Below are 19,705 nucleotides of genomic sequence, written 5' to 3'. Positions count from 1 at the left end.
TCAGAGGTCAGAGAGCATGTGGGTGTTTTGCCACAATCAGTCTAATTTCATTCTTATTGATTTTTTTTTTTTTCTTTAACCACAACGTGTCAGTTACAAACTTCATCAGTGGGCTATAAAGAACAGGTCTGGGTGGAGTTGTTGGTGTAAAATGTGTTTTCTATTGAGCCAGCTCTGGAGTCTTTCACATTCACTTACATTAAATCATTTAATTACATCTCTGTCCCTCACTCCCTCACTGACAACCGAAAGAAAGGAAAGATCACACATGAGATGTTGAGATTGTTTCTCCTAGCAGTGAGATTAAATGAACATAAAAATCAGATATTTCAACCCAAACATTTTTCAAGACCAAATTTTAAACACTACCATTCAACCATTCAGATTGGGGTCAGTAAGATAAAAGATAAAAGCTGTTCTAAAAGATTTCTATTCATTAAATAAAATGAAAAACCAGTTTTCTCAAATATATTAAGCAACACAGCTGTTTTGTTTTCAACATTGATAATAAGGTCATACTTTATGTTATGTGTCTTGGTAACACTTTATTTTACAGTGTGTTACACGTTACATGAAGATACTATATTAATTACTATAAATTGTGCTTAATTATATGGAACTAACCTTAAACCTAACCTAATCCTAACCCTATAGTAAGTACATGTAGTTAATTATTATTTAAGGGTCAATTAAGAGGTATTGGAAGGGTCGATAGTGTAATTATCGATGCAATTACTGAAATTAATTACAGCTGTAGTTACTTTCAGGTATTTCTTAAATACAAGTACAATGCAAAAACATGTATGTACACAATACCTGCATTGTATCAAATGATTCATTTAAATGTTAGTAAATAATAGTTAAAGACACTTAATATAAAGTGGGACCGATAAGAAATATTATTCAACCACCAATTCACCATATTACAATTTCTAAAGTAATGGCTGCTGAAAATTCAGCTTCATGGGAATAAATTATATGTACAAATATATTGAAATAGCAGTTATTTTCTGCTATTCTGCTATAATATTTCACTAATGTAACTGTTTTTACTGTATTACGGTTTAATAAAAATTAATTTAAAAATCTTATTTCTGCCTATTTTTATACTTTTCCTGAAACTATATTGGAAATATCTGAGACAAATTTGATGACACTGAAAAAGCTGAAAATATAAATGGGGACATGGCAAAAAGTTTGTTTTTTTTTTACAAAAAATTACACAAATTATTTTTAAATAGATTTTCTTATTTAATACATCCCTGAATGTCCCAGACTCACTTTAGTGGACAATTGTGTCCCCATACAAACAGATACGTCCACTTCACAATCAAACACATGGTCAACTCAAGTACAAACACAAACATCTATATAAGAGTTTCCATGAAAGCCTTCCTGAGCTGGTGGTCCTTTTTTCTGGTTATGTGATGTTTGGATAAAGCCACTCTGTATATCTGTGAATCACATACAGAATATTGAAAGAGAGTGACTGAGTGAAAGACCAGCATTGTCCATTAAAGTGGCTCCACAGGACTGATGAGAGAAATATATTTCCTGTTTTCCTTAACCTGATGTGTCACTTTTAGTCTCTCAGCCTCTGTATTCAATAAATCTGTACAGAATAACTGAGGATAAATCATTGAATTATTGAAAATGCACACACTGCCATGTTGTGAAGTGTGCATGCAGTCATTTTCAATTATTCGGCTGTTCAAAATCAATATTTTTGCTTACAACATGGTTAGTCCATGCATTTATCTAAAAAAAAAAAAAAAAAAAAAAAATTGGTAACACTTTACAGTAAGGTTCATTAGTTATCTACCTTAGTTAACATGAACTAAGAATGAACAATACTTCTTCAGCATTTATTAATCTAAGTTAATATTAATTATAACATTTACTAATACATTATTAAAATCAAAGGTTGTATTTGTTAACATTAGTTAATGCACTCTGAACTAACATGAACAAACAATGAACAGCTGTATTTTTATTAACTAATATTAACAAAGATTAATAAATACTGTAACAAATGTATTGCTCTTTGCTATGTTAGTTAATGTGTTAACTAATGAACCTTATTGTAAAGTGTTACCAAAATGTCATCCCCTTCCCCCCAAAAAATATTTATTATGCCAGTATACTTAAAACAGGTTGAGCCACTGTTATCGTTATATTTCAAAAGTATAAAAAAAAAAAAAAAAACATGAATTGATATGCATCTGTAAACAAACCTGAAACTATTCAAGCTATTCAATAGCTGTGCAGTTACAGAAAATAGACTCAACCAATCATAATCAAGAGTTCTGTTTTTGAATGATGACATGATGACCCTTTTGAACCATTTCACAGAATATTCTGTACCTGGTATATTTGCACACTATATCTGATATTTAAAACCTTCCAATCTTATACTGGGTACACACCAAAAGATTTTTTACATCTTATAAGATTTTCAAAATGTGATAGACCACAAACATGAGGACAAAAAATCCTAGATTTAAGCATTTTGCTCAGTGTGGTGTGCCATGATGTGACAAAGACAGCACACCACACACAAACAGATTTTCAACCAGAGTCTCGACTGTGAACACAGGAAATCTCGCAAAATCTCGCGAGACTTCAGAATAAGCGTGGCGGATGATATGCAGGAAGAAATTGCGATTGTTTTTGGAATGATTTTCACAGAAAACTCACGTGAAAAAAAAAACATTGTAGATTGTACCCACCATTATATATAACCTTTTATACAGGAATATATTCATTCTTGATTGTCTTTATTTATTCTTTATTGGATTTATTGTCTCTTTAGAAAAAGTTATTTAATCCCTCTATAGAACCTCACTGAACCCTTAACACTCAGCTTCCTGCAAGTGTGTGTGTGTGTGTGTGTGTGTGTGTGTGTGTGTGTGTGTGAGAATGACCGTGTCTTCCATCATCTCGCTTTCTGATTGGATATTGTTTTGTTTCACGTGATAATCTCCAGAACATGCGCGCATTTGTCCTCGGAGTTCCCCCCCATCAGGATTTCTGATCGTAAATATTAAACATGTTGAATATTTACGATTCGCGATCGGGGCGGCTCCGACGTTCTTCCGAGCAGGTTCGGACACTCTTAACACACCTCACACCAAGGGAAAATCTGATAAGATAATCTGTTGAACCATCAAGATAATCGGGACATAGCTAGGATTGTCGGAAGGGGGGAAATCGGCCCAAAATCAGTCCGATTATCTTTTGGTGTGTACCCAGCATTAGTTAATCTCCCAGATTATTGATCATTCACATTATATAACCTCATACAATTAGCATTTGGCTAACATCAACTAATCCCCCCTCCCAATCTTCATATTTCTTTCATACTAGTATATTTGATTGGTTTTAGTTGAAAGGACTGAGAGACCACCCGACACATCCTCTATTAAACCTTGTCTATATAAGCTAACATGATGACAGCTTTCCATCTCATGCTAACCCCTCTGCAGGTGCTAAAAAAAGAGAATCAGGAGTTTGTGCCCAGGAGCTACTGGGACATGCTGAGACGTGGCGCGAGCCAAGCCCTGTTTTCTGACCTGGCAGAGGTACAGCCATAGTCCTCTGTCCTCCTGTCTCATCCCATGTTTTTATTCGTCCCTAGCCATCCCTAACACAGTGCTCTCACCTGAAAAAGGTACATCGTAATTCTCATTCCTCCTTCCTGTTTCAGCATCACAACCCACCTTATCCACCTTAACCCGATAACATTGGTCATTGTTATTTAATGACCTGTGATTATCCTTCTGTTTATTTTTATTATTTTCATCCCTCTTTTTTTATGTATTTTATCAGCTGTTGATCTTCTAGTAAATCTGTTCCTGGTGCTTCATTCAAAAAAAATCTTTTTAAAATCAGTATCTTTGTCCTGTTTTCCACAAAAAAAACATCTGAACATCCTTTAGATACATTTGTTATAAAGTCACCCAAAAATTGTGAGATATATTGTTTTCAGAGAATATATCTTAGAAGATTAAAAGAATATAAGTAAATTTTTCAAGTTTGTTTCCGCATCAAAGTAAAAAAAGGCAAGAATTTGAGAAATAAAGCAAATCATAATTCATAATTACTGTTTTATGTTTTAGTCTAAAGCACAGTGTATATATATATGTATTTTAGTATATTTTATATATTTTAGATATATTTAATTTTAGTGTTATTTTAGTATTATGTATACTAATACTTATTAATATCTTGAACTACCTTTAAATTTTATACTTTAAGTTTCATGTGCTTTTGTAGTTTTTTATTATCTAATTATTATCTATTATTATTACTATTTAGGTTTAATTTATTTTAACTATAGTTCAGTTTTATGTCAGTGTGTGTGTGTGTGTGTGTGTGTGTATATATATATATCTTTATCAAAATCAAAAGGAAGTTATGATGTTTTACTGGAAAACAAGAAAAAGAAAGATTTAAAAATGAAGAATATGATTTTAATGTTGCAAAGAATTGCTGTATTCTTTTAATCAATGAATCATTTTTGTAATTTCAGCTTATCGATGTCTATATGTTCAGTTGTTGTTCTGCAATTTTGCGTGTGCAATATTTGTGTCGAATTGACTGTGACTAATACAAAATAATATTGCTCACAGCTGCGAGGCACATTAAAGGCTTTTGTTTGTACACCGATTCCGAATATGTCTGCTCATCCTGATGGTGTGTTTGTGTTCTGATGGCTAATAGAGGGCGTCTGTAGGAAGCAGTAGTTTGATGATTGTGGAGAGCTGTGTGCAGATGCCCTGTATTTACTTAGTCTGTTATTCACAATGAAAGGGTAATTTCAGCTTGGCTTCCTCAGATGACACAGCAGTTAGACAGGTCTGTTTGTCTGAGCTGACAACTGCAGGATACCAGACATTGTGTATCTGTGGGCTAAAGGGGGCATGCTAGCATGTGTGGAAGTGTGATTGGGGTTACTCATCTTAGAAGTCGACAGCAGTAATCACTGTTTTTACCGCTGTTTTTAGATCAAAGAGTAAAAGGCCTCGGGCCTTGTCTAAGTCATACTGTGGGCCTGGCTGTGGTGTTACATGTAATGATGACCTCACATTAATGGTTTCCTGTAACCACAGTGTTGTGATGTTACACTTCCAGCAGATTGATGACGAAATTGTCTAATGGGGAAAACAGCTATGTTTTAGATAAAGGAAAGGTATTCATTTATCAATCCATCAGTTTTAATCACATGCCTTTTTTATGGCCATATTTATGACCATCAGCAAAATAATGGTGGTGAATACAAAAACTCATGAGCAGAGATACCAACGGGAAAAAAAAGCTGTTTTTTTGTTTAAAAAAAAAAAAAGAGAGACAGAAGAAGAATGGATGTCCACACACTGGACTTGAGCTCCAGAAAAACCAAAACTTTAAAAACAAACAAACAAGTGAAACATTTCAATTTTTGGAATTGATCCATTCCAAGTCCCAGAAAACATTTTACAGATCTAAAGTTGGCACAGACTCCAACAAATCTATTTGCGGAGATTTATATATTTAACACAAAAATCCATCTCCATATATTGTCAGTATGGATTTGCACCATGTTGGTCATAAAATATATAATGCTCCTCCGTCCAACGCTTACAGCTGTTTCCAGCAGAGCTGCAACGTTACAGTATAAGAATTTGCACAAAAATTTAGCACATGCAAATGTTGGATGAAATAGTGTGTTTTGTTTTTAATTAGGTGGAACTGCTTTTTTCAAATATTTTCAGTATTTAATGAAATGTATGAGTATATTAGCTCCTGTGTATGTAGATGTATATGATGCTGCCTTTGAATTTAGCTAAAACAAGGTATTTTTAGTAAACACACTTTTTTTTTTGGAACATCCTTTTGTGAATATGGTTATTTTGTAAATAAAATAAATATGCTTTATTTATCGTAACTGTGACATATTTTATTTTATTATTTAAAATGGTATTTCACATTTGTTTTGTTTTGAAACAGGCTTCCATACCGTTGGGATCAAACAGTAACATTTCCACCCTATATTAATCCGGCCTACCAGAACAGCTTTACAACTTTGATTTATTTATTTGTTTGTTTGTTTGATTGAACATTGTGTTGAGACAACACCAAGTATGTGCAATATGTCTCTGAGACAATCTGGCTAATGAAACAGAATCATTCTTTCTCTCTTTATAACTTTCCTCTGATTGTATCTTCATGGATAGGATTTTAAGCTAGAGGTACAGCAGTGGCATGGACTTGCATTCTGGCTCGCTTCATTGCACAGAGGCCCGTAACCAGGGACAAAGAGCTGTTTGGAGTTTATGCCTGGTTTTACCTAGTTTCAGCATGATAGGCTCCTCTTGCAGATGAGGGTGAAGCATGGGTAGAGAAAAAAATACAACCTAATTCTGGCCTTGCACCTTTCAACCACCTTCTTCCAGTTTTTTTTTGGATGCCATGCCACTTTTTTTTGTTTGTTTAACTGGTGAATGAACGCCTTTTCCTGAGCTCCACTGAAAAAGCAATTTTGACACTTGTAAGATCACTCAAAATGATCTTCAACATTACTGTTGAGTTTTAAAAAACAGAAGATTCTTTCCAGAGAAGGAAAGGTGGGATCTGCTCACATGTGTGCATTTCTTTCACAGATCTCCACAGAAATGCATGGGATGTGATTGCGTTGTGTGTTTTTGCTGTCATGTCTTTGTTTATGTCCGATACCAGCTCAACCCCATTTACACCTGGTATTAATTTCCGATCACTATAAACAAATGGACTCCAAAAGATTTTGTGAATGGCTCTTTTAAACACCATTCAGGGGTAATTGAATATACCAGGTGTATACAGGGTCTCTGTATGTACACAACTGGCATGTTTGTGTGTCATTGCATATACATTTGTTTGTGTTTCTGTTTCAGTCTAATATACAGTCTTTATGCCATTCTCACCCACTAATGGCATATAGATCTGCATGTCTAACTCAGAACATGTCCTCTGTGGGCTAGGGGAGACAATATAAATGGATGCACACTTTCAGGCACTGGGTGGCTGGTACTCTGAATGGCCCGGCAAGCCTATAAAGGACTGCTTTCTTATTCCAAAAACAGCTGGATTTTTGTCATAGTTTCTTCTTTCTCGTTCTGCTCTCTTTACCTCCACTCCTCAATCGCAGCGTGCCGATGAGAACATGATGATTGACACCACTCTGCTTGTGCACTTCTTTGGCAAGAAGGGGAAGGCGGAGCTGACTTTTGATGACTTCTACAGGTATGACAACTTTTGTATAAAAAGCTCTAAAAACATGGCACTTATTCATCCACCAGACATGGAAAGATACATAAGAAATTATATCCATCGAGTATGTAGAAGGTAATGCTGAAGTTAATTAACAACTTATGATGTTAGTTAACAGGATGTGATGTGATAAAATGACAAAAACAATGTTTGGGGTTGGTAGGATGTTTTAAAGTTTTTTAAAAAGTCTCTAATGCTCACTAGGGCTGTGTTTATTTTTCTAACACAGTGGAACAGTAATAATGAGAAATATTGCAAATTAAAATAACTGTGTTCTGTTTTTAATAAATTAATTTATTCCTGTGATGGTAAAGCTGAATTTTCAGCATCATTACTCCAGTCTTCTGTGTCACATGATCCTTCATAAATCATTCCAATATGCTGATTTGCTGCTCAAGAAACATTTCTCATTAAGTTGAGAACAGTTGTGCTGTACTTAATAGTTTTGTGAAAACAGTGATACATTATTTTCAGCATTCTTGGATTAATAGAAAGTTAAAAAGAACAGCATTTATTTGAAATAGAAATCTTTACATTATCAGTTTAAAGCCACACCGTGTAACTTTTCAACCTTCATAATATATTTCCAAGACCCTTGTGATGGCACATCGACTTACAATAGGTTGAATGACACGTCTGCCATAGCCTGACGGGGTCTGTATCGCTTTTACTGGCACTATGTAACTTCGGGGTTCGGGTAGTAACCAGAGCACAAAAAGAACTACAAAATTCGACTGCTTTACGGCATACGTCACTTCCCCCACCACTTCGTCAAATTCGGACGTGAGCGTTTATATACCGTCTATGGACGTGAGATGCCAACCAGCGTTTGTTTTCGGCTTTCGTGCGTATGTTTTTGTCATGGGGGCTGTTGTGTTTAGACCTGACCACTTCATGCGTTTTCTCAGATCGGATAGCTATCCGATCGTGAAAAAACCAGGTGTAAATTCCCTCCGAAACGCATTCAAGACGCTCAAACCACTTCAGGAGGAGGTCTGAGACGCATTCCAGACGAAACTGAACAAGTGTAAATGCATCTGGTTGTTTAAACCACATATGTAAATTGTACTCCTCCCAAAAATGCTAAAAAATAAATAATAAAAAAACCGTGTGAGAGCGTGTTATAGGCTATATATTATTGCCAGATATGACGGTGGGGTGGAGGGGTATTTACGACAGTGCAAGTATTCCACAGCGACTCTAGGGGTCGCTGTTTGACAAAAACACAATTTCTCCACAGTGTCCCTTTAACTTTATCAATGTTTTGCTGTCACTTTTGTTCAATTTAATGCATTCTTGCTGAATAAAATTAATTAATTTCTTAATTTCTTTAAAAAAAATCTTACTGATCCAAAACTTATGAATATTAGTAAATGTAATATGTAATTTGTTATAAACAGTCACTATAAGTGACAGGACATTTTCTGGGGTGTAGCACATAGCCTTTTTTCTCACAGATATTGACGCAGATGAAAGAAAAATCCCATTGAAATACATAGAATTACATACAAAGGCATATTTAGGAACTCTAATATCATAAAGACACATGGCCATCATAGAAACCACCTGCAATACACCCTAGTAACAACATAGCAACATCCTGGCACACAGGCCCGACTCCAGCTGAGATGCAAGGTGGGCCGGAGGTGTTCTGTTAACAGTATCAAGTTTTATTTATTTATTTAATTTTTTTTGCAAAAAGAAAAATTAATTCCATTTTCATTTGTCCTCATAACAGATTTTGTAACAATTTTGTCATTTTTAGATTTTATAACAAAAGGGGCAGGTTTTGAAAGGGACTATTAGTAACCCAGCTATACTATTTTTAGAAGCACAAATTATTGTTTTATGCTTCTGTTTAGACAATTCTGTCACAAATTCAATAATACAATTTTGTTTAATGCTTCAAAATTAATATTACATGTCAAATATTACCATTATAAATTTATGTTTGAGGCAGGGAATAAAATGCTTCAAAAAACAAAAATTAATTATTTATTTAATACATTTTTGCAGAATGTAGTAAAAAAACGGAACAAACTCAGATTTTTAAGAAAGGAATAATTTATGATGAGCCATTGAATTATAAGAAAAGTAATGCATTATGTTTCTAATAATTCAGCGACACAGAGTAAGTTATTCCACGTATAGGCTATGGTTACCAAGCCTCAAGACACTGTTAATATGTTTTATTTCAAGACACTTGTCAGGTTTTTGTCCATCACTCTTGTGTGTAGGTCTAATTTCTTGCATCTCATCCCAAGCCTCCGTTGTTAAATCCAAAACGTCATTTTAGAGCTAGTAATGTAGGCTTGAACTATTGATATGCAGACTAATGCAGTTATTAGAATTTCCTGTCTCTCAAAAGTGTTTGGCAGCTGTGTCTCTACTAATAGCAAAGCTGTAAGTTTAACTGCTTCAAAAACAGCGGTGGTACCACCTCACTACTGAGAAATGACATGTTTTGCAGGTGTGAAACTATTTTATTGATAAAGTTGCAGGATAGTGCTTACAACAAGGATTCTGTGCGTGTGCAATTTCCATCTGTGTTTATGGGAGAGAGAAGTCATTTTGTGATAGGTTGTTATTTGGTGTGGGGCCATGGTGGGCCAAGCTCCTGATTGGATGGGCCAGGCCCACCCTGGCTCCCTTGTAGAGCAAAAAGCAAAGTTGTTTAAATTCCTTAATTCTTTAACTCTTTGTTCTTGTTCAACAAAGAGTTAAAGTTCTTTAATTGTTCTTTCAGATTCATGGATAACTTGCAAACTGAGATGTTGGAGATTGAGTTCCTGACCTATTCCAAAGGCATGACCACCATCAGTGAGGAGGATTTTGCGCGAATCTTGCTGCGCTACACTAACGTAGAGGATATCCGCAGCTATCTGGAGAATGTGCGGCAGTGCATACCAGATGAGAAGGTAATGAGTAACGTCACCTAGGCACTAACTTCATCTGAAAAGAAGGTGTAGGACAACTGTGACGCCCACCTCCCCCACGCTCACACTTTCACCCCTTTAACTGACCCATGTTACCCCTCCTCTCAACAGCTTTACATGTACAAGAAGGTTACTTGTTCAAATCTCAATCTCAAGTTCCACAAGGAAATGCATCATCTTAAAAATACTACAACAAATACATTTTGTCCACTCACATACATTTGTTCCATGTCTATAATTCTGTGATCCAGCCCCAAAATGCACACATTCCCACACTTTGAGTAGTCATTCACCCTTGAGTGTGACACTTGCATGTAAACTGCCGTTTAGTCTTATAGTCCCTCTATTCTCACCTCTCCACAACACATGCGACTAAACCCTTTTATGCTGCAGACATCCATCTTTCTTTATATTACCATGTTTATTTAAGAACCAAGTGTCAAACCCACACTTTGCAGTAAAATGGAACTGGACTTTCCCAGACTTGGTTGTTTTAATATCTTGTTTTTAAACATAATATCTCATGTTAAAATATCTTGACACAAATGTTATATTATGTGTCTCTTTGTTGCATGGTGCTATTATGCCAATTATATTAATTCTTGAAAAAAAAAAAAAAAAAAAAACAGGCTTTGTTCAAACTGCACATTAATCCGATCTTTAGGATTGACTGTTATTTTGTAAGTGATGAAATCTGATCCGTTTGTTCAGATACTGTCGTCAATGTCCAGTATATCTACACTGATTAGTGATTACTGTAGTAATGATGCATTTGCTACAGTAAGTAATACGAGTAAATTAGTAATATAAGCACTGGAGGTATAATTGTATTCCACGGATTAATAAATAAGCTGTCTAAAATCACTCACCGGTGAGTGGGTAAAAATGTGTGAATTCGAACAGTTATAGACCAATGATCCAGTGTGACAACTAAGACATATGACATGAGATATAATAATTGATTTTCCAACCATCTTTGAATGTGATTTGGATCAGGTTGGTAAAAAAATTATAATTTATTGTTGTTTGCAGATTACAAAAATTCGAAATGTATCTGAGATGGATACACCCCCAAAAAATGGATTTGTGCTACCTGTCTGAACAAGGCCAAAGACATTTGAAAAAGCATGCAAAACTTAATGAAAATAATCAGATTTTTGAATTGCTGTATGCAATTTGAATTGTAATGCTGTATTATGGCATGATTGCTGTTAAAATATATTAATATCTTTACTAACACAGAAATAATGATGATGGAGTCGGAGAAGGTATTGTTAAGTGCACAAGTTGCAGAGCAAGTTCCAGCTCTATTACAGTGTAAAAAAACTTCCTGTATTCTCTCTGTTATCTCTGTTTATCACACACTGGAAGAAACCAAAGGTTTGTCCTTGCCGGAGTGATCCGTCGCCCCGCAGTCCTTGATCAGATTGTGTTATGATTTGTTATTTGTATGTGTCATTTTGTGTTTCAATTGTTTTCCCTCTCTTTGATCTTGTGGTACATGTTCAAGAAAGTAAATTCACATTTACTTTCAACCAGCTAAAATTATCTTGTTCTGAGAGACCTTCCAACATTTTTACAAATTTATACTAAGATATACAGTGGCCCCCAAAAATTATTTGGTCACTTCATCCATACTTAAAATGAGGGAAACTACCGCAATATGTTTCTACCTACCTACCCTATCCTACCTGTCCTGTCTACCTATCTATCCTACCCTACCTACATGTCTACCTACCCACATAGCAACATTGTGACGTCCCAGACCCGGCCCACATCTGGCACATGTGGAATGATGATCTGGCCCACATGCAGCGTGGAATTGTTGAGATTCGTGTGCTGATTTCTGATATCTGTGTGCTCATGTTTGTTAAAAGATTTTAACTGATTGTTATAATACTGCTGGATCTCATGTTGCAGTAACACAGGGTTTGTAGTATGAATGTATTAATGGAACAACATTATTGTTAGATTCAAATCATCATTTTATGATGATTATAAAGCCATCAACAGGTAACCACCATCACCTGATCTCAGTTCACTTTAGCTTTCTTTGCTGCTGCAAATATGTTTAACAAACATACTGTCACAGCAGCCAAAAAAGACTAAAGCTATAATAAGAGTTAAGAGCCCAACTAATGGAAACACTAATCACTGTTATCGTAACTTCTAATGAAACACATTAGAGTTAAACCCTTGTTAATTCTCAATAAAAACTTTTGTAGACGTCTGACAGAAATGAAGCCAATCTGGCTAGTAATCAGTGAAGCTGGTAATGCTGTTTAATCCTCCTCTGCTGAGATCTTGAGAGATTTAACGTCTTCTTTTATCTTCAGTTGATTTCATCTAAGGCTGTGGCTGAAGTCAGTTGTAGTTCTTGTGTTTCTGCTTGTCTCTTTTTCTGTTCTCTTCTTTCCTTCAGTGATTCTGCTTGCTAGCAGGCTTATTAAGGCTGAGATGACTCAATATTTAATACACACAGATTTTGTGGCTCAGATAAGGTCCAGTTCTGGTTTATTTCTTTGCTCTTGGCTGACATGTGGCATTGCTATGGCCTGCTTGTGGCCCAGATCTGGCAAACATGAGTGAGCCACCCAAGGGCCGTCATTCTACGCTGCATGTGGGCCAGATCATCTTTTCACGTGTGCCAGATGTGGGCCGGATCCGGGACGTCAAAATGTTGCTATGTGGGTATACAACGTCCCTGTCCTGCCTACCTGCCTACATACCTACCTGTACACCTACCAACCTACCTACTAGTTTACCTACCTGCCCTACCTACCTACCTGTCTGCCTACGTACATGCCTGCCTTACCTACTTACCATACCATATCTACCTACCTGTCTGTCTAGTGCCTACCTACATGTCTACTTGTCTACATACCTGCCCTACCTACCCACCTACCAACCTACCAACCTGTCTACCTATGTACGTCTACCTACCTACCTTTCTGTGTACCCACCTGTATACTTACCTACTGTACGTCTACTTGTCTACCTACCTGTCTGCCTATGTACATGTCTACCCACCTACCCTACCCTTCCTTACCTTACCTGTCTACCTATCTGCCCTACCTACCTACTTGTCTGCCTACGTACGTCCACCAACCTACCTACCCTACCGTACCTACCTACCTGTCTGCATGCCTAACTACATGTAAACTTACTTGCCTACCAGTCTACCTGTCTATAGATCTGCTTGCATACCTACCTGTCTACCTACCTACTTGTCTACCTACCTTTCTGTCTATATATACCTACCTGTCTAGCTACCTATCCTACCTACCTCCATACCCATCTACCTATCTGTCAGTCTGTAATGTATATAAAGAAATCCCATTACTTTTTAAGTGAAGTGTCCAAATACTTTTTCAGCCATTGTATTTGTGTGGGTTCGGTGTGCATATGTGCTTGGGGCAAAGTTTGTGTTTGAAATCAGATTGTCATGCTGCCCCTCTATAGAGGGTCACCTGATGTAGGTTTCTCCATGCCTGACTGCTTTCTTTTAGCTCTTTCCCAGTCCCATCTGAGGGATCTGTTTGTGTTGAGGGTATCAGGTTTTGGGGCCCCTTTGAGCAGTTTGTACATTTGGCTAGAATGACTTCACCCCCTCTCGAATTCCCACAGAATAAACCCTAAACTCACTTGTATGGCATTTTATGGTTTTCCACCATGAGTACCAAGTCCTCAACACAATCAAACAAAAATTCAGCTTTAAACATCACAGAAATCCTGACCTCAAACCTAACTCTCAGTTAAACCTAATGTGTAACTAGAACTATGTTAAAAACTAGTTTTAAGGTTTACGTGGATTACCATAGCTGTGACAACCCTTTCCTGTGTTTGTTTAGGGTATTTTCTACCTCATTACCCTTTATCTTCTTCTTTATCCAAAAAAAGCAGGTCTGTGTTAATACATCTTGACACCCTCAGGTGAAAGATTTAATCATAGATTTGGTTTGACAGACAGGAGAATATACTGCAGGATTCAGTGCATTAAATTAAAAAAATTGAAAATTGTGCACCCTCATGTCATACTTGTATGACTTTCTTCTGTGGAACACAAAAAAATATATTTTGGATTTCAAAAATACGTTTCACAGAAGAAAGAAATGCAGGGCTCGAACGACATGAGGGTGAATAAATGCTTGCACAGATTTCATTTCTGGGTTTTTAATGTAAAACTTTTAAGTTTTAAATGTACACTATTGTTCGAAAGTTTGGGGTAAGTTGTTTTTTTGTTGTTTTTTTTTCTGAAAGAAATTAATACTTTTTATTATTAAGGACTCATTTAATTGATCAAAATTGCCTAAAGACATTTACATTGTTACAAACATTTCTATTTCAAATATTAAACTGTTTTCCGCATTGATAATAAATGTTTTCCTCAGCACCAAATCAGCGTATTAGAATGATTTTTGAAGGACCACGTGACACTGAAGACTGGAGTGATGATGCTGAAAATTCAGCTTTACCATCACAAGAAAATAATTACACTTTAAAATATATATTTGAAAAGAAAAAAAGTTATTATAAATTGTAATAATATTTTACAATATTTTCCTGCATTTTTGATCAAATAAATGCATTCTTGGTAAGCATAAGAGAAAATCTTACCGACCCCAAACTTTTGAGTGGTGTATTTAAGAGTTTCTTGGTGTTCTGATGCCAGTCAAATTGTAAGTTATCTCTTTGATTCCAGTCTATGATGTCATGCAGTTTGTTTTCGCTTCTCCGCATTCAGACAGGCTGACAATTTTATGACATTGTGCTGTAAAATGACTCATGCCTTTAATCGTTGCATGTATCATTGTATGCAGTGTGGCAGAGCACAAAGAACTGAACATTGACTGAACTGAACAGCAAACAAGCATGAGTGGCACAGAGTCTGATTTCTTTTGCATATACCAACATGTTGATTTCCTTCTGTCCGTCACTGCATTACCCGATTTGCTCGAGAATGAAATGACAACGCCGCTTGTGTATTCTGCGTGATGTCATGTGTCTTACAGATCCTCTTTGAAATGGAATGGAATGTAACGTCAGTTGATGGCAGCTCTGTCTGTTAGATTGGATGTCTCAGATTAAAAAGATTTCTGTTTCTTTTTGCTCATTTCTTTCTTTTCATGATCAGGGCATCACCTTCGAAGAGTTCAGGTCCTTCTTTCAGTTTCTCAATAACCTTGAAGACTTTGCCATCGCCATGCAGATGTACAACTTTGCTTGCCGTTCCATTGGACAAGGTGAATGCATTGGGATTCACAAATACTAGCATTTAACACGTATATAAAATACACAGTGGGATCCAAAAAGTCACGAGACCACATAGAAAATCTGGGATTTTTTTTTTTTTTTTTTTTTTTTTTTTTAGAAAACATTAAAACAAAGAAATTCAGACCCGTTTTTTAAATTCAACTTTTCATTTAGATTGTTATGCTGGATATTTTTTCTAATAAAAGCATTTTGATTGAAACATTTTTTCTCTTTATAGTTGTCTCACACTTTTTGGCCCCTCTGTAAGCTATAATTTTCCAAAACAAATTTTAATATTGGTTTGATATGTTATCTAACTTAAGTGTGGCTTAAGGGTCCACATACTTTACGTTCTACTCAAAATCTGTAGAGATTAAGAAAACTAAAAATGAGCTGATCATGTTTAATTAGAAACAAATTTGCACATAATTTACCAGCACATTGAGTGTTTGTTTGTTTTGTTTATCTTCTGAATGTGTCACTCTCCGTCCTCCAGATGAGTTCGCTCGGGCGGTGTATGTCGCTACAGGCCTTAAACTGACCCGTCACCTGGTTAACACCATTTTCAAGATATTTGATGTGGATCACGATGATCAGCTCAGTTACAAAGAGTTCATTGGTATAATGAAGGACCGTCTGCACCGTGGAGGCAGGGTAAGAAAGAGGTGTAGGGGAAAAAGAGGTACATCATTCTTTACCTTACTGAGTTAATTACATCAGTTAGATACATTCTGATGTTTTGAGTGTAATTCAGGGAGGTATGGATGGGCAGTATCACTGCGACTATAGTCCCATCTAGTGTTCAGTAGCTATGTCTGTACAATTAAACCTCCCTGTAGGGTTTTTTAATCAACATTTAGGCCTAGTTCCTAAATCCGCTGTCAAACGAGTATAACATTTTCTTCTGATATTGATCAATGCTAGCAGTGAATTTGTTTCTGCAGGATCATTTATTAATGAACATTTGTGATTTTTTTTAAAAGTTTTAAGAAGTTATTGTTTATAGTTAATAAAAATGAAAAAAATGCAGTTTTGTCAACTACTGAAGTAATGAATCATTCTCTCATTTTGTTTTTCTCCTAACTACAGGGCTATAAGGCTTTAGAGCGTTTCACTTCATTTAGATCATGTATGAAGAAGGAACTGGCAGGCAGATAAGTAACCAAACACACACACATACACACATATATATATATACACGCTACCACTACTGTTTAAAAGTTCAAGTACCAAGATTACCAAGAGTACCAACAAGTTGATTTTTTTTTATCTTAGATTATTAAAATGTTTTTAAAAAGTATCTTGAGCAAAATACAGTAAAAACATCAATATTATTAAAATAATATAGCTATTAAAAACTATTTCTATTTTATTATATTTTAAAATGTAAATTATTCCTGTGATGGTAAATCTGAATTTTCAGCATCATTACTCCACAACCTTTTATGGTTGTGCCACTTAATATTAACCTGCAAAAGAATAGCATTTATTTTAAATCTAAATTTTTTTGTAACAATGTAAAGGTCTTTACCATCACTTTTAGTCAATTTAATGCAACGTTGCTGAATAAAAGTATTAATTTATTTTTTAAATAAATAAATAAAATCTCAGTGGCCCCAAACTTTTGAACAATAGTGTGTGTATGTATATATATCTTACTGTCTGTGTTATAGCCTGCATGTTTTACTGGGAAATCTGATGATTTAATAAGTGAATGTTTTTAATTGGTTCCTTTCCATTTCCCCTTTGCACCAGGTGAACGAGGAATGTGGCTTTTATTTCTCAGAAGGAAACTGCTCTGGAAATGTTTGAGAGAGAAGGCATAGTGCTAGAGATTCCATCATGAGATCTACCTCATCCTCTGATGATCTTGAAACCTTGGGAAACTCGGATTGGGATAGTGTCCCTGCATTCAGCGCTCTGCTCTGCATGTTCTAGTATCTGCACATCTGCACGATCAAACTTTGTTCTGTAATCTGCTATTAATCTTGTTTGCATGTAACCTGGAGGACGACCTTGTAACTGAGTTTCAGTTGGTAGAAGTTCAATTTTTGTATGTTTTGAAGTTACTCAAATGTGTCCAGGCAGGGTAAAGAGATCATTTTCTTGCATTTTCAATGGAGATGTTTCAAGCAAGATGAGCTACTCATTATAGCCTTTTATTAATTATATTTATACTATATTGTACCTTGCATTTTTATTATGCCCATTACAAACAAAACTATTAATCATACTTATTTATCGCTGTTATCTGTCAGGATTGTTTAAATGCACCGAATTATACTGTGTGAAAAGGGTAATACTTTGTTATTTGTTATTGAAAGAGATTAGTTCATGTAGCAATAATGATCATTGCCTTAATATAAAAAAAGTATTATTTTTTTCTCATACAATTTATTTATTTTTGAACAGGTATGGCTGTACAAAGATTGTATAAGGTTGTCTTGCCATCTAAGGCAATTAACAGCACAGTCTAAGCACAATAAGACTGTAATTAAAGTACTTGACAAATAGACTTGAAATTCCATAACAATGTTATTCAAGTCAATAAATTGGTCCATATGCCTATGATGAAAACACTGTTCAAGATTGTCTCCAATGATTCTGCATGACCTATAGGCCTATATTAAAATTTAATGTAGGCTGTAGGCTACATAGGTCCTTATTCGAATATTATTTATTATATTTAATATTATTATACATAAATATATCAGAAATTGTCCTTTTTGAGACAAATATAAAGGTGAATAATTTCGATTTAAATCATCAAAATAATTCTGAAACTTAGCAAAGACAAAAAAAATCGATACATAAGAACAATTGAATGAACATTTATGTTTTCATTAAAGGTCTGATGACTTTCGTATGTTCCAATTATTTGCCCCTTGCGTGATTTATGAAACGTGCTGCTGACTGTATTTGGTTATTGAAGTTAGCTTAAAGACACATGTCTTAAGAATACAGCAAGTGTAGTTTTCAAAATTTTAACACATAAGCCTATAATATGTGACAAATAGAATATGCAATATGTGACATATTCAAAACAACTTTCATTTTTGACGGAACCTTTATACAGAGTGGGCGATTTCTCTCCGGACATTTGATAGTGATGTACCAATTCACGATTTAGAAGAAACAAATCAAATATGTTTATATTTATAATCATTGGTATTTTTATTTGTGTGTGTGTGTGGTGTGTGTGTGTATTACATTGTGTCCGAAAGTTTAAAATGCTTATATATTACGTTTTTATTGAGGAACACATATGCTCTCTCTTGATTGGTTGCTTTGTCACATGTTGTTTCCAGAGTTCGACGTGCATTATGGGTAACTGTATAGGTGACTATAATATACGTTCATTTATATTGTTTCTACTGTAAAAAATAAATAGTGTTTGATGGTATTTAAGTTAAATATGCAACCGAAACAATGAACAATGTTAAAAATTCTACTCGAATGTGGTTATGAATGTTGTTGTTTTTCTCATCGGTGATAATGGTGAGCACATGTATGTGGAAATATATGTCTCATTTCAACAGAGAAATTGTGTCTACTAGTTGAACACCGATATTAGTCAATATTTGTTTTAGTCACAAATAGTTGAAGTGTTAGTGATTATGGAAATACCAATGGTTTAGATGTTACTTTCCTAATCGCTGTTTCATGTACTGTGCGATTGACCAACAAATGAACACCGTCTGTGAGACACCTAGTGTCAGAAGAGACTCGAGTTGGGTTTTGCAATTTCAGGTTAAGACTATACTTTCAGGGATCATTTCTATAGTTTTTAACTTGGAAGTGCATTTCTAAAGTGACGAGTCTCCCAACCCACGATGAAGAGCTTTGATACTCTTTTCTGAGCGTGAATCGGGTGTAGAGTAATGATTTACTTCATAAGCTCTGCATCATTGATGAACGTTCCTTGCTGTTTTATGCAGTAAGGAGGAAAGGGGTATGATCAGAGTGGTTATTTTTTTATAAATGGTTGAAAATAGAAAAAATTCTCATTTTGAATTGAGGAGTAGAAAACTATAGTTAGTATGCTGTACATACTACTGTATGTTATTAAATACATTAAACATATAAGCTGAAGCATTAAACGTACAGTATGGGATTTTTTCTCCACTAGGGGTCGCTAACCTATGTACAATAACAAAGGCGTAGTTTGATGACGCAACATTTGCTAAGAATTATGGATCTTGTCATCAACGTCAAGCCGACCGATCTAA

General features: G+C 35.2%; 1 protein-coding gene across 10 annotated transcripts in view; it reads left to right on the top strand.

The window, feature by feature from the left end:
* The window catches only part of micu3a (mitochondrial calcium uptake family, member 3a), a 33,165-nt gene extending 15,115 nt beyond the window's left edge, over nucleotides 1-18,050 (top strand). For 2 of the 10 annotated variants that reach the window (XM_084101093.1, XM_084101091.1), the window contains 7 exons: nucleotides 3,486-3,581; nucleotides 7,166-7,260; nucleotides 10,034-10,205; nucleotides 15,358-15,466; nucleotides 15,973-16,130; nucleotides 16,566-16,634; nucleotides 17,232-18,049. In XM_084101093.1, coding sequence (XP_083957219.1) covers nucleotides 3,486-3,581; nucleotides 7,166-7,260; nucleotides 10,034-10,205; nucleotides 15,358-15,466; nucleotides 15,973-16,130; nucleotides 16,566-16,634 — 699 coding nt within the window. In that variant the 3' untranslated portion in view covers nucleotides 17,232-18,049. Of the gene's footprint in view, nucleotides 1-3,485; nucleotides 3,582-7,165; nucleotides 7,261-10,033; nucleotides 10,206-15,357; nucleotides 15,467-15,972; nucleotides 16,159-16,565; nucleotides 16,635-17,228 lie in introns of all 10 variants that reach the window. The other 8 variants (XM_084101092.1, XM_084101090.1, XR_014604305.1 and 5 more) reach the window with 7 other exon arrangements.
* The last annotated feature ends 1,655 nt before the right edge of the window (nucleotides 18,051-19,705 follow it).

This window comes from Abramis brama (genome assembly GCF_963993115.1).
Source record: "Abramis brama genome assembly, chromosome: 2".
Classification (NCBI taxonomy): Eukaryota; Metazoa; Chordata; class Actinopteri; order Cypriniformes; family Leuciscidae; genus Abramis; species Abramis brama.
The sequence above is the reverse complement of the archived record's forward strand: the minus strand, read 5'-3'. Positions and strand labels throughout refer to the sequence as shown.